Raw genomic sequence first — 16389 nt, 5'->3', positions numbered from 1 at the left:
CACAGCTGTGTGACCATCTTAAGTTACCATATGTGGTCACTTACGACTCCAAAAAGGCAAGATGGTACAGACCAAAATACAAACTTACAGCTTCAACATTGCAGTCTGAAAACTGTGGCTCATGCCCTAGTGGATATAGAATATATAGTGTAGTGATATAGAACCACTCAAAATAAGTCAAAGTAGGTAGACTTCTGCCATTTTTTTACTTTGGTCCCTGGACAAAGCCATGTGTGTCATCATTTAAGAGGTTAAAAGTATTTCAGGACCTGAGCCACAGTTTTCAGACTGCAATGGTGAAGCTATGAGTTTGTATTTTGGCCTTAACCGTCTTGAATTTATGGTGTCATAAGTGTTCTTGGTGAGCTAATGAGAATGATTAACCTACTGATCTGGTAAAACAGTAACTTCATCATTAACATCCGTATTACATAATTTGATGGTGTTGATAGAGTAAAATTTTAGCCATAACAGTGGAGTTGTCTGTTAAGAATATTATCACACACTTTATTATTCTGCTAGAATAGAATAAAATCCACCACCACCAAATTTCATGAAAATCATTGTAATTTTACATTTGCACCATGTTTGAACTGGTGTACTTGAGGTTCAGTTTCAACCCAATATTAAAAAGAAAAACTAGCGGAAAATCAATGTTAAATCACTTACAATACATGTATTTTAATATGAAATGTCATGTTAGGTTTATGTTTGTAACAGAATAAATGTACGTTTCCTGAACCTCCCCTTAAGGTTACAGTTCTGTACAAATGGTGGTTTTCAGAGGGTTGTATGATTATGTGCTTTAAAAATCACAGAATGTCCCTGAACTCACCCTTTTGCTATAAACAATAAGCAGACTCCAGTTCTTGCTTGTGCATCCAGTACTATTAATAACATTCTCTATATTTGTTTTAATGAAACATCCTGCTTTAAAGAGTTTTTTTAAAGAAGGATAAATTAGATTTCCATTAAAACTTCATCATGTAATTACCATAATCACTTTACCGTACAGTAATTAGCTGTATTCAATAGCTATCAAAGTTTCCCAAGAGGGACTTTAGCCTGATGTAGGCCTCTGGCAACTAATGGTTCATCAGGTTGTAATGCACGCATGGGGATGATGCAGAAATAATCTCAAGTCATTTAATGTCAGGAACAGCAGAAGAGGTCAAGAAAGAGAAAAACAAGTCACAGAAAGCAAAAATGAAACTTTATTTCTTTTTATACTTACCAACACTTTGAAATTAAAACCTATGTAATTACTCACAACTAATATAGATCTGCACATAGCAAATAAATCAATTCAAAATAGTTACAAAGTTCTATCACTTTTTTTTCCCAAAACTGCAATACACACAAACAGAAGCTGAAAACGAAACCATGTCTAGTCATTCTTTTTTTTCCTGCTGTTGCTGCCACAATGAAAAGTGGATAAAATGTCAAAGTTCCAACAAGCTACACAGCTCTCTGTTTCTATGCTAATAAGGAAATAACTCAATAGATAATTGCACATTGCACCCTATTATTGCATTAGTTGCAGTTTGTTTCAAAGTCATATACTCAGGCATGTACACAAATGGAAATACTGTTTTCAAACACTGAGTAACACATGAATATTGATGTTATCGAAAATCACACTGCCATCACTGACGTCTCAACTCAACAAGATCTAATTTTGTCAAATGCACGCTAGTAACCATGAGCTCTGTTTTCCACATTTTTGTGTACTAGTTCGAAGCAAACATTTCAGTGGTACACATGCACTGTTAATTGTTGTATAAATGCCATAATACCCTTGAGGATGCTCTTTTCGGTTACAGTATGTGGACACCAGAGAAAGAACGCCCTCATGGGTGTTACTTTTACATCTTAGAGCTGAAAAGAACTGTTCCCAAAAATTAAGTTTGCCAAAAACACAACTTATCTTGTTCATTTGACAAACATTCCATTAAGCTAAGACTCAAATGAAAAGAAACACAAAGCCATAATTCCCGATGCTAGTACTACTACTTCAATTTCACATCAAAACTGTAAAAATTATTGCAGAATAATCATTGACGATGCATTGTTCAGTATGTCGATACAGCATTTGGTCCATTTACAGAATCACATTTGTGTCATCAAAGCGCTTAAGACCCGACATTTAGCTCAGCGTAGGCTGCTAAAAAAAAAATAAATAAAATGACTGAATGAGGAGGAAGTTGAGACAGAAAGTTTCTGTGTTGGACAGTAGATAATGGTTTGACAATAACATTCAACAGCTGTTAGTATGCGTCAACACTGAACTGAGCTCAGCTGAAGCTCAGAAATGAAACCAAGCCGTCCAATATATTTAGCGCATCCTCATGAGTATAAGGGATTGTTGAAATACTGAGTCCAATATCATCCACACCTCCCTCTCAAAGTAAATGCAACACAGCTAAACTTATTTAGCTTATGACCAACGAACAAACGTCATATGTGCATCTCCATAAATAAATACATACTGGTGTTACTATGGAGCAAAACCAGTCGAGCAGGAATTGTCATCCAACCGGTCCTTTTCAAATAAAAATACATAGTCATGACAATAAAAAGACATTCAAACCGAAAGCGTCAAATCAAGAAAAAAAAGAATATGACAAGATGAACAATCGTGAAAAAGAGACTGAGTGGTCACGTCCGCCCAGGCCCTGTGGGTTCCCCCCAATGAACCCCTGAACATTCCTTGGCCCAAAAAATACCATTTCGGCTTCGTCCAAACGTTTAGGCCTCATTTCCTATTTGGATTCTCTTAGAAATGTCCGACCGGGTCTAAAAAAAAAAACAACTCGTCGGATAAGGTAAGGAAGCCTAAAGGTTTGGACGCAACTCATGGCTTTTAAGTCCAACTTATTCCTCCCACATCAGAGGCAGTCCAGAGTAATGTGTTGAATAGTCTATTGCATGAGCGCCGCGTAGTCGACTAATGTGCTAAGTCACAATAGTCCTTGTACAAAACAAATACAGTATAATAATAAAGTTAGTAAACAATCATTAAATTTTAAGTCATGGATGCAGTGTTTTATCCACTGATTTTTCACTAATTCCCATTCATGCATCTATATACTAATAATTGGTGTTGATAGAGGGAGGCTATGTCGGAAAAATTGTTGCTTGGGCAGGGAATAGGACTAGACGTGAATGGCCAAAAAGATTGAAAAAGTTTGTGGAAAAGAACAGGAGCACAAAGATATAATTATAACATTTGTAGGAACACAGATACACTGAACAGGTTTACTCAAATACACAACGATACAACACTGAACACATGCAATATAAGCAATAATGTAAATATAGGAAATTAACATGAGAAGGGAGGCTCTAGGAGTGATACCATTGGCTTAATAGGGCCATGTGATGCAGCAAAGAGTTATGGGTAGACACAGATGCAAATTAGGACAAAAGTAGAACAGTCCAATTTTTTTTTTGATATCGCTTTTTAAAATATATTATCAAAATTTGATAATTTTGGCTACATCCCACCACACACTCTGCCGATAGCATCACTGAGCAGCTGTAATAAGCAAATAACTACGTTCTACAAAGATTCAGTCTTTTACTATTTCTTTTTTAAATGATGTTCTATGACGCAGCACTGACAGAGAGAAAGAGAAAGCAATAGAAAGAGGCAGTAGAAGAAAGAAAGAAAGAAAGAAATTAAGAAAGAAAGAAAGAAAGAAAGAAAAACACAAGTTGTTGCTAATAAACATTCAACATGCTTCAACAGTTCTCTAAAAACCTAATCAACAGAGAAGTTATTTTTTAGATTACTTTTTAATTTCAGATGGTTCTCAGAAACAAATGAGCGCCCAGCCCTCCCTGATGTATTCATGGCTTTTTGACCAGGGCGGCTGGTTGGTCAGAGTTTTCAGAGAGCCAGAGCCAGAGTCCGAAGGGCTTCATCAGGGTTGTCTGCGGTAGTCGGTTACTGGAAAGGGCCAAACGGAGAAGCCAGACAGGGAGCTCAGGATGTGGTCATGGAAGATGGGTCATTCCACATGGCCGCCACGTCTCTGAACCTGAAAGGAGGCAATAAAAGAGGAAGAAATCACAATGCATGGTGTTTTTTGGGAGTGTTTATAGCACTGCATTTCCACAGCTGAGGTGGTAAAGTCAGCTTCAAAAGCCACTATTATGGAAAACACAGAACAGCGCAAAAGCAAAACAAACGTAATATGCATCAGCTATGAGTGAGGCAAGAATAACCAATGAAGAAGATTTACCAAGCAAGAATGTAGCTGTTTAGACTTCGATAGAACCTACTTGATCAATGTTTTTGGAGATTTCCTGCTAGTTTGCTCAGTGTCCTGCATCGTGACGTGATAACGCACAAGTATTGATGCTGCAATGGCTCTAGATTGATCTCATATCCCATTTAATATCACATTGGCTCCTTTGGGACCTTCTAAAGGTGATAGTGGAAATGGCATCTGATGGCCCCCACTCTCATGCAATGGAAAAACAATTAAAGCCATGTCGAGTCATGGCATGTTGAGTTGATACCATTAGCGAAAAGTAGCATTATCAGGAATATTCCTTGTCACTTAATGATGTGTTCTGGTCAGTAAAAATTTAGATAATGGATGGTATTCACACTTTAGAAATAAACCTTTTGATTATCGAGAGGGGGAAATCTTCATCACCAAAGGCCATACTTCAAGTCATTAAAGAACCTAACTGATTAATACGACCACCTTCCAGATAAGGTTGCAACTTCTCAGAAAGTTCTTGCAACACTCAGGTAATATTCAAGTTACTTCTACAAAGATATATATTTTTGCGTGTACATTGAAAATATCAGGGTTCGGGTTACTCAATAAAAGTGGTAGCCAAGCGGATTGCCTTGAACTGCTCTGTGATGTGAATCAGGACTCTGCCAAAGGTACCATTTAATCAACAAAGCCGTTGACACTACCATCCCTAAAGAGGTTCCATCTAAAATTCTTGTGTCCCACAGGTTTACCAAAACCACTTAAATCTGGTCCATGACTATGAATTCCTTAGACAACATAATCAATGAGTCAATGCAATAACAGCCCATGCTCCTCAGTGACAAAGTTCTGAAATAGGAAGACTTTCTACGAACACATAAGCTCTAATTTCAAGAATGCAATTCATATGAGATAATTTCAGTAGGCATGTTGGATGGTTTTTGATAATAATGTGAGAATAAAACCAATTTATGCCTCATCAGCTATATGTTTCTTTCATTAAGTGAGTTTTAGCGGTAGAGAAATATTACTTGTACTGTTGGATTTGTTAATGTTAGCTTAGCACTACAAAGTCTGTCTCACTGGTCTTTCGTTTTATGAAATTATTCAAGGCATACGCTGGTCTTGGACTGTTAGCTTGTTTTAGATATTTGGTAATTTAAGAGCCTCTTGTTTGGTTGTGTTCTGTTGTCTGACAGTTGGATGTTCTTCTGGCTATGTGGATGTATAAAATGTGTATATTGCTACAAGCTTTGCACAACACAGCAACACAGATGGAATTGTTAGCACTGGGGGCAACTAGGCTTAGAGGCTAAAAGGATTCCAAGTTTGAGCTTCAAGAAGACCTCAAAAACGAATGAATTCAGCTTCATTAACACACAATGGGCCTTTACCTTGCATTGATGAGGTACTGGGCCAGGCTGATGTTGGCGGGTGTCCCTGTGATGGTGATCTGGCGCTCCGATGACCCTTCCATGGCATTAGCAATTTTGATCTGCGCCCCAGACATCTGACGGATCTCGTTGATTTTGGTTCCCTGGCGTCCGATTATGCAGCCTATTAGCTGGGAAGAAAATGGGAGCGTGGATTTAGGATTGCCAGAGCTTGGAAGAAAAACAGATACCAACATGTTGGCGTGTTGCTTGGTTGACTGGGTATCTTTGACCCCAGGCATCAAAAGCCTTTCAGTGTTAACTTGAATAATTCTAACTTGGTCTGACAAGCCTTTTCCATCAGGCTGTGCCACATTTCTACTGTGGAAAAGAATGTTCAATGGCTGCTGCTGAATTGCTGTCATTTGTATCACTGGAAACGTCTACTTAAAGCTGTAATTGAATGTGACTTTAACATCCACCAGGTCATCAATGACCCATTTTAGGGTTAGGTTTACATGTTTAAACTGATAAAGTTTACCTTGTTAAATGCAGAAAATGGTAGACATTCCCTTTTAAGCAAATGCTAATGACATGCAAATTAGATTTATAGTTCTAATCCTGTCTTAAGTTGTTGCTTTTGATCACTGTATTTCTTGACATTTAACCAAAAAACAACATACTGCATTTCCCAAGGTAATACTTTTGTCTACCAACCCAGCTGATTTTTTGTTGTCTCATGGTGTAACCTCTGAAAATGTTTTTGGTTTCACCTTGCTGGCAGTGACAAATTAGTTCCAAGTGGCCACAAAAATATAAATCAGCAGAATAATGGTGCTTGTTATAACAAGAGAAACAACAGGCGGTATTTCTGCCAAAGTGTCCACAGTGCATGAATATTTGTAATCCAAAAATGGAAGGTTTCTGTCTGTGTCAATGATGAATTTGTCACTGAATCACTGTTGTTAGCAGCTTTGTATCATTTTTATTGTGGCAAAATGGCGGAATGACATCGAGACAAATGTACTCACATCATTGGGAATGGTGAGTTCATGAGTACTGGCCTGGTTACTGGCATCCAGACCTGCTGCTGAACACAGGAAGTAGACAAACAGAGGAGGGAAGGAAGAGGACATAAAATAGTTTGGCACACTGAGGAACAGTACATCATTGACAAAACTGTAGGCTTGTCGGCCGATAGAAAACAGAGGACTTCCTTATTCCTCTTCCTATCACTGTTAATCAGTAGAAAGCCTTGTACTACCTGCACCTGTCACTTGAAATTCTTTAATTCTCATTACAGGGAAACCTTAAGGTGACTGCATCGTTTAACAAAAGGATGCTAAGGGAAAACCAACGAACAAAAGAAACCTCAACATCAACAAGAGCAGACCACCAGCAGGCCATGTCAATTGCAGTGCACCACAGAGACCAGAAGGAGGAGAACGACAAGAAGAAGAAAAAGAGAAAGGACAGAGAAAGGAAGAGAAAGAGAAAAAAAAGGAGGAAGAGAATGTGTTTGTCTCTACAGGTAAAAACGAGAGAAGGAGCTTTGGTAAAGAGGGTCGTCGTGTAGGTGGGTACGTACCGGGGAAGGCAGGGGTGGTCTGTCCGAGGGGGGTAAAGGGGGTTTGCTGCATAGCCAACTGGTGGAGCTTGCTCAACTGCTGAGGGGGGGAGGAGGAGGACAGCAGAGCTATGAGGTCATCGTTAAAAACACACTCCGACTCTCACTCCAAACCTCGCGCTCACACACACAGACACACACAGGTCTGTCCGATCGCTACAAGAGTAGAGAGAGGATCCAGGAACAGTAACAACACAGACAGGTGACGTACAAAAATCAAGAGAGAAGAAGAAGAGAAGAAGCTCATAGAGGACTTGGCCTGTGATTGGAGTTGTTTGGGACGTGTCAAGTGGTGTCCACTTCCAATTAGATCCAAGATTTAGATTTGGATGGTTTTTTTTGAAGGCATTTCCTACCTTCTCTGCAGACAAATGGAGTCTCAGTTCTCTTCCTGAGTCATGAAAACCATGAAAGATGATTTTTTTACATTGAACATAGTGTCTGTCATGTAATTGCATCACAGCTTAATAACACAGTGGTTTATGAGGGGCCATTAAGAGCATTATTCACATTCCCACTACCTATGTATCATCACCTTCCTAAAATAATTGCAATACTTGTCATTTTTTTTGGACAAAACATGACTTCTTTGCCTAAATCATCAAATTCCCAATTTCATTTTTTTTGAAATTTTTTTTAATTTAATTTTATTTAATTTTTTTGCATTTCCTGAAAACTAAAAAAAATGACTTCTTAGGCAAGTATTTTAAGAAAGTGATGAAATGTAATTGATACACATATAAAACCCAATAAGGTACCAAACAGAAAATGAGATGTTAAATGCACATTAGGCTAGTATCTGCAAAAGCAAGTTATGACTGTCAGTGTCATCCATAGGTTTGTTACTTTTTTGACCCTTAGGTGTGGATTTTAGTCATTGCTAAGTTGCTTTTTAAAGCAACAACTAACTATAAGAAGAACAGGAAGACCAAGCTAACACAAAAACATGTGCATTTGTGTTTGATAGTGGTAGTGTCAAGTTTACCTTATGTATAAATAGGCTAGAGACATTTCACCAAATGGGTGCCATGTATTTACATATGTGGATAAAAATCAACAATAAAATACATTTTATTATCAAGCAGAATGTCCTCCACATTGAACAAATTGCAAAATCAAGGTAAATACTTTAAAACATTAATTTAAAAAAAAACAGAAAAAGAAAAAAACAAATCTAACTTTTCATTAGAAATCTGTAATATCTTAGTTAAACTTTTTCTCAATCCTGTTACTTTAACACATTCTCACTTCTAAATTATTTGGAATATTCCATAATTCCCATATTCAGGTGGAAGATGAATCATCTGGGTTTTCTGAAGGCCATGTGGAGACCAAAAGTGGGTTTTCTAATTTTGTTACAAGCGTTTGTTTTAACCTACATTTTTAGTAACATTGTAGATTCAGTGTTACAAAAAAAAAGATTAAAAATTTAGCTTGGAAGAGTTTTAAGAAAAAAAATGGTACCCACTCTGAAATAACTTACTAACTCGTGCTACTGTTAGTTCGATTTTTAAGTGGATGACTGACACACCATGTAATACAGAATTAATGCTAACATCAGGCAAAGTACCGATAAGTATACACCAGTGCAGGTCAAACAGACCAAAACAGCTTTTTTTCTCAGCAAAATTAAGTGTTTTGATGTAGTGTTTATAGGATCGACTCATATTTTGGAGTCACCCTCTAGTGGACATTCAGGGAACTGCAGGATTTTGCACTTCTGCTTAGCTCAAAGTTGCTACTTGATGTAAATGTATAATTTCTCTGTTGTTTGTGTGAGAGTATTTATGTTGTATATATTAACATAATACAATGCCCCTAATGGCCCCTGAAACTCCATCTGAGACTTTTAACATAGTCGCAGCTACACTTTAGCTGCTATAAAAACATAACTGAATCATCAGACGACCCATGAAAACAGTTTTAAATATGCTAATGTTTGTATCTAAATGTGCCTCAGGCCAAGCCCCATGAGATTTAAACACAGGGTAGGGAGTCAGAAAAGTTAGAAGATATAGGAATTACATATCAGAAAAAAGCTGTATTAATATTAACAGTTAATATTAATAAGGGTTGAAAGACAGTAAGAGCCTGTGGATGTAGTGAGACAGAATACTGGAGAGTGCAGTGTGGACTGCCTTGTGGTTAGCACTCACATCTGGATGTGGGATGGCGTACTGTCCTTGAATGGTATAAGCCTGCAAACATGAGAGAAGGAGCTTATTGTCATCACGTTACATCATCAGCTTAAGTCCACAAACAGTCATTATATAAATGAAAAACATACTGTACATATACATGTATACATAGGTTTTACTATAAGATTACACTGAAATAACTGGGATTTGAAGTCGACTATTGCACTGGAGCTCAGGTCACAAGAAAGTCATGCACTCCTTCATACAATTCATCAATCAGATCCAGTTGAACTAAATCAATAAGGGACAAATGAGACAGTGGGGAGGTGAGTGGATGGGGGGGGGGGGGGGGGGGCGTGGAGAAAAATCAGAGGAGTCGCCCTGAAAGGAGTCACGTAACTTGACCTGTTGGAAGGTGTGTTTATAGAGGCCACAGAGGTCAGAACTGAGCTAAATCGTATTTTGTCAGCCAAGGCAGCAAGTGGAGCTGAACTAACCCAGAAAAGATGAACAAAAACATGTCATCTGGGTGTCCACTAAGGGAAAATATAGAGGTTTTAGCTGTGTTTGGTGAAAAAATATAAAATACATATTGTCAGTATAAAATATACATATCACTTTATCCCAAAATATTCACATATTTTTTCACTGGTACTTGATAATACCATATTTCTATGTTTGGTGCAGTAGGTTAGGATGAAAACTCAATAAGCATGATATCTGGTGAAAATCTACTTTTTTCGACTGCCATAGTTCATTGGAGAAGAACTGTATTGGGAGAAAAAAAGGAAATGGCTACCAATAAAAGATAATAGAAGATTGGGAAATGTTATGATATTTGCAGTACTATATTTTCATAACTCAGAATCTGAGGTTTTTCGAACAGTTAAGTGTCCAGAACCTTTGCACATGCTATAACTATGTATATTTTTGTCTCTTATTTTTATTTTCTGACATGCATGCATTAATGTTGCTGGTAATATTGCATTTTATTATTTTATTGATTATTTTATATTGTATCCTAAAACCATATAAACGAACGACACCAAACTGCTTCTACTTGCTTTAGAAAAGTAAAACATCACAGTGAAGACTATTAAAAGTGACACATGTAACAGCTATATCATCTGTGGTGTCATCAATAACATAGTCTATAAAGGGATGTCAGGTTTAATTGTACATTTGATGACGCTTCTCTTTTCCCACTGGGTTGTTGGAGTTTTTCTTGCCGAGAAGGAGGGTCTAAGGACGGGGGACATTAATCCCTTTCCTTCATCTACTGTTTATTTGACTGTTGTTTATTTTCATATTCAACTAATTCTGCCCTGCGAGGACACCTTGCTGTGATATAGGGCTCTACAAATAAAATTTAATTGAACAACACAACTTCTGAATAAGAGAAACTTACATTTTTTAATTGTATTTTTACATTTTTTATCATTTGGTTTTTCATTTTTTAAGTTGTTTCCCCTACTTTTGTTTATTTCATCATGCCTCTTTTTATGTTTTTATGCTTTTAGGTACCAGCAGCCGAATAGACCTCCACCAAAACATCCATCTGTGCATCATCTTCTGTAGCCTCCTCACTTCTCAAGATGCATTTCAATAATCGATGGATTCAAGGTCAGAAGCAGGAGGAGTCGAGGCAGAAGTGGGAGGATGTCACATATGTGTGAGTGTCAAGTCTGAATGTTTACGTCCCAGATAAGTCCAAGTTTCTGCAGTGAAAAGGAAATGGAGGAACAAACAAATGAGCGTCGCTGGTATTTTCACAGTAATAGTTTACTACATTCTTCATTCCATCACTGTCTTTTATTTCAACTGAAGGATGCTTTCACAATCCTTGACACATATTACATTGGAAGTCACCCAATCATACTTTAAAATCAAATGTGACTTCTCAATATGTTTCTGAGCAAAATTACTTGTCAAGTCATCAAGTCAAAGTTGAGTCAGATGAGTCTTAAGTTCTCATAATTGAAGAGGCTGGAAAGTACAGAAATTAAAGAATCTTTTTTTGCAGAGGTACATAACACTTATATGTATTCACAGAAGAATTCTCTATGGCGAATGTATCGATGTACCAGTGACAACACAGTGATGAATGCAGCATCTACTACATGTATAAATCATGACTGTCATTTCACTGTACTGCCAAATCAGTAAGTTTCTTCCATTGTTTTGTTTAGTCCATGTTGCATTTGTTGCTACTTGCAGGTTTCATCTTGTAGAATTGATTTCTTCCTCTCATTGGTATTACTTTATTATCTTAGAGGGCAAGTTTTTTCACCCAAATTTGTGTTGTTGTTTTTTTTGTCCCTTGGAAATTTAGCACTTCAGTTTGTGAGGATATGCAGAATATCTTTCTTGTGATATTACTTTAATCTCAGGAATTCCTCACAGTTTCTTCTTGAAATACTACCCAGAGAGAGGAGAGTGTGCCAGAGGGTCAATACATTCATACCACTGTTCTGAATTAATAAAGTATCTGTCACTTTTGTGATTGAGTGTCGAAAGTATAATGTATTTTTAAGCTAAATCTAACATTATTTTTGCTCTGTTCAGGTGTAACGCACACAACCATGTATGTGGAGCACACAATCTTCACGGTTTTCATCATTAAAAGGCAAGTTGGCCGCTGTCCAAACCCCTGATACATTTTTCTGATACATCATGCCATAAGCTGACACCGAACTTCCTCAGATTCCCCTGTAATGACTAATGGTATTTATCTCAGTTCTACCGGGGCTGATGGATGATAGCGAGGGCACGGTGATGGCAGTGATGGTGTCATGCTAATCGGGGGCAGGTGGGGGAGTGAGGAAAGGGAGGAAGAGTGAGTAAAACCTGGTGCGACACTAACAGGCAGTGGCTGGTGCTGCAGTAAGAGGCTGAGGTTGGCTGTGGACGCCCCCAGTGGGTCTGCTCTTACCTGGCCACCTGAAAAAATGACAGGGGTGGAGGCAGGCTTGGGGCGGTAGGGGATGGTGGCACCTTTCGGTGGGGACTGAGGAGAGCAAAGGAGGAGAGAGTGGGGGTAGGGGGGGAGAAGGGGTGGGGGCGTGGAGAGAGTGTTAGAGCAGAAAGAAAAGACAGAAAGACAAAGAAAGAAAGTTGCATAAAGTGAGACCGAGAGGGACAGTGCCGTAGGGAGGACGACCTGTGACACCCACACAAAAGTGCTCCTCACTGTGTTTACATGCTGACATCAACTGTCCAGACTGTGGTTCAGTGCACAACTAAACTTGGATTTACCTGAAACACCACTTTCAACTGGATAATGATGACTCTACATATTCAGAATACTGTTTTGTATGAATTGTAGTCTGTAATCTAGAGACTTACAGTCATGTCACAAATGTCCTAGTATCCATGGCTGGTGCCATCATGAAGGCCCAATGGAGAACTGGCTGTGCAGATAGTTAGAATTAATGGTGCAACAAGAGCAGAGACACCTGAAAAGTGTGCAGGCCGTTGATCTAACACTCTAAGGTTGCAGTCGAATAGTCAAAAAATGTATGTATCCTTATGGTTTTATGGTAGAAATTGACAGAAAACATTAAGATCTGAGTGAAAGATGCCCTAAAAGAATTCAACTTATACAAGGCTATGTAACTATGTAACTGTTTTGTTCTGTTCTGTTCTGTTCTATTCTATTCTATTCTATTCTATTCTATTCTATTCTATTCTATTCTATTATTCTACAGTTTGAGGGTTGACTTATAACATCCCATCTAGATACATTTAATTCTGTTTCTCTAACACTGTCCTTATTCTCAGTGTAATTTGGCTTTATTGATTGATTGATTGATTGATTATTTTAGCTACAGTATGCAGTTCCATAAGGTTGGAAAAACCAACACTCAGAATGAGGAAATAACTAAAAACTGAACAGAGCATCATCACTACTGTAGTTTGATGTTCATAATTCATCCACCGGTTTAACATGTTATGCATAATACAAGGTTGGTCACGTTCGTTTTCATGAAAATTCGGACGTTTTCACCCTTGAAAAGTTCAAACCAAGGTCTGAATGATGGATCATGTTTTTTGTACAGTGCATACATTTGGTTACACCCTGCTATCACCACATGTCCTATGTTTCCCCTTACTGCAAAAAAAATAATGTAATTTGCCTCATTTTTTTTTTTTTTTTATCATCGTCGTCTTCTTGTTTTGCTTTTCACACTAATAATGTTACATATCTTCCAAAGTAACGTCTGAATGGTCTGAAAGTCCGAACTACTCAACCCTCGACCATCGTCTCTTTGGTTTCATCCCGTGACCCTGGGGAAGGTTTAACACTTACAAATTCCGATCTAACTGACTGGAACTGTCCGAAATGGGCCACAGTCCAGACTAGATAAGGTACATTCGAGCTCTGAGACGCTGCTTCTGCGAGGAACCGCGGCACCGCATTATCTCGATATAGAATTTAGCTTTGAATGACCCGTCCTTATCATTTAGAGAATTTGACGGGCTCTTATCACGGCTGCCGCTCGGATACTTCCAGGTCACTTCACTCGGTTAAGACGCTTCAAAAGCACAAAGACTATTCGACCGCAACCCCTGACTTCTATGTCGAGGAGATTTAGCTGTTAAATAGGACACTTCAAGCAAAATATCCAAGATTATGCAGCTGTATTGGTATATTTTCAGCTTGTGAGTAAGACGGTGTGTTTGCAGCAGACACTGTAATACATACACAGAAATAAGCAGAAATCACATGAAAGATGCAACTAAAATATGTTTGTTTGTTTTTCCGCTTTTTTCTGTCCAGACTTTACCTCGAGCATCACCACACATATCTGTTTGACACACTGGATGATGGCTTCAGGGGCCCCCGAGATGGTCACCGCTCTCTCGGTTGAGTTCGGTAACATATCCCCTGCAACCTGGACCTGGGCTCCTGTGGACTGAAGGTGAGAAAGACAATCACAGATGATGGAAAGCACACAAATACATAAATCAGACTCAGAATAGCCTTTACTGTCATTGTGTGTGCAATGAAATCTATCTATCTATCTATCTATCTATCTATCTATCTATCTATCTATCTATCTATCTATCTATCTATCTATCTATCTATCTATCTATCTATCTATCTATCTATCTATCTATCTATCTATCTATCTATCTTAATTAATTCAGAATATCCAATGGAATATGCTTTTCATATGACACTTGTCAAATTATTACCATATTTGGAATACTTGGAGAACATGTTGTATGTAATGCAGAAATGTGCATTTAGTTGTATTCTAGATGCTTATTATCTTATCCCTTGTGTCAAATAGTCTTATTTGTAGGGTACAAATGTGCTGTAAAAAGTACAATATTTGAAAAACAAAACAAAACAAAAAAAAACAATGTCAGAACATAAAATAGAGCAGATATAAAAATACAAAAACTCAAGAGTAAAATAAGAAAATAGAATATGAATTTAACAAAAAGTAAAATAAGAGGAGAGCTAAAATGAACATGAAATAAACATAAAATATGAACAGACACAATATTAACATTATTGACACTATTAACAACTAGAAAAGCACTCGGAGAGCGCAGACCTCTGCCAAGGCTGATCAGTGGCCCCCCCCGTGGGCCCCCCCACACCAAGGGGGTTATGTTTTTGCCAGGGTTTGTTTGTTTGTCTGTCTGTCTGTCTGTTTGTCTGTCTGTTAGTGTGCAACATAACTCAAAAAGTTATGGACAGATTTTGATGAAATTTTCAGGGTTTGTTGGAAATGGGCCCCCCGTGGGCCCCCCCACCCCCGATCACCACCAAAATTTAATCATTTCTTCCTTATCCCATTTCCAACAAATCCTGAAAATTTCATCAAAATCTGTCCATAACTTTTTGAGTTATGTTGCACACTAATGGACAGACAAACAGACAGACAGACAAACAAACAAACCCTGGCAAAAACATAACCTCCTTGGCGGAGGTAATAATGTACATCTGAATGACTCCATAAAAATACTGCATTTATGTCTGACAAATAAGTAAATATTGCATTGTTATTGCCAGAAAAGAGGATTATCGCACAATTTATTGCACATAATTGGCATTATACAGGTGTTATTGTCATTACTGGGAGTGATTACATGAGGGTACATTGAGGGAAGTAATTGTACAAGAAGACCAATAAAAACAAAAAAAAGAAGGAAAGAAAGTGAATAAAGTGTGAATGAAAACAGCGAGTGGGAATGTAAAATGAGCTTTGAGTATTGCTGTGTTCAGTGGGATTATGCACCTCTTTGGGCTTTAGTGGAAACTATACGGAGTATAAATATGGATTTGAAGGCTTACACTGGAACTATATGAAGGATAAACATGAGATTTGTAATATCTTGTGGCTGCGTGTTTAATTAATGAGATTATACGCATGATTAATCTTCATGAGTTCAACCGTTCAAAAAGGAACGTTGTCAAAACCAAGAGCAAATGAAGTGTTTACTAATATCTGGAAACTGTTAGGAAAGATGGAACAAATTAGCAGTGTTAATCACTTTTACTCAAATTCCTACCTCTCGCATTTCTTTGATTTTGGAGCCTCCTTTGCCGATGAGGGATCCGCACTGGCTGGCCGGGACGACAAGCCTGAGTGTTACAGGGGGTTTACTGGTGGCCGGACTGTTACTCATGGAGTTGATTATGTCCTGAGGAAAGGACAGACGAGGGTTTTATCACACTGATGCTGTGTCCTTTACAGTGGGTTTCATCGTCATGCATGAAACCGGCATCAGCACTGCAGAGGACACACACACACACACACACACACACACACATACAGAAATATATTACAGTAGTGGAGCAGAACCTCCAGTGGTGGAGGACATAAAAGTTCCAGCATAGTAAAGTAAAACTTCGCCGATTGTGAAAAGTACCGACTTCACACCAGTGTTTTTCAACCTTGGGGTCACCTAGAATTCAAATGGGGTTGCCTGATATTTCTAGTAATTAATTAAGAAAAACTAAATAAAAACTTATTAATAAAAAGTATATGGTGAGTTGA

The 16389-nt window shown here is 38.0% G+C and overlaps 1 protein-coding gene across 9 annotated transcripts in view; it reads right to left on the bottom strand.

The window, feature by feature from the left end:
• Nucleotides 1-1191: 1191 nt before the first annotated feature.
• Nucleotides 1192-16389, bottom strand: part of LOC115435609 (poly(rC)-binding protein 3-like) — a 34477-nt gene continuing 19279 nt past the window's right edge. For 2 of the 9 annotated variants that reach the window (XM_030158148.1, XM_030158140.1), the window contains exons 6-13: nt 15902-16033; nt 14161-14289; nt 12237-12380; nt 9392-9433; nt 7197-7275; nt 6640-6698; nt 5630-5799; nt 1192-4043 (exon numbers count right to left, since the gene is read on the bottom strand). In XM_030158148.1, the coding sequence (XP_030014008.1) occupies nt 3989-4043; nt 5630-5799; nt 6640-6698; nt 7197-7275; nt 9392-9433; nt 12237-12380; nt 14161-14289; nt 15902-16033 (810 nt within the window). In that variant the 3' untranslated portion in view covers nt 1192-3988. Of the gene's footprint in view, nt 4044-5629; nt 5800-6639; nt 6699-7196; nt 7276-9391; nt 9434-12236; nt 12381-14160; nt 14290-15901; nt 16034-16389 lie in introns of those variants that run through there. The other 7 variants (XM_030158166.1, XM_030158173.1, XM_030158157.1 and 4 more) reach the window with 7 other exon arrangements.

The sequence above is a fragment of the Sphaeramia orbicularis genome, chromosome 2 (genome assembly GCF_902148855.1).
Source record: "Sphaeramia orbicularis chromosome 2, fSphaOr1.1, whole genome shotgun sequence".
In the NCBI taxonomy this organism is placed as follows: domain Eukaryota; kingdom Metazoa; phylum Chordata; class Actinopteri; order Kurtiformes; family Apogonidae; genus Sphaeramia; species Sphaeramia orbicularis.
This window is presented reverse-complemented; position numbering and strand designations above follow the sequence as displayed.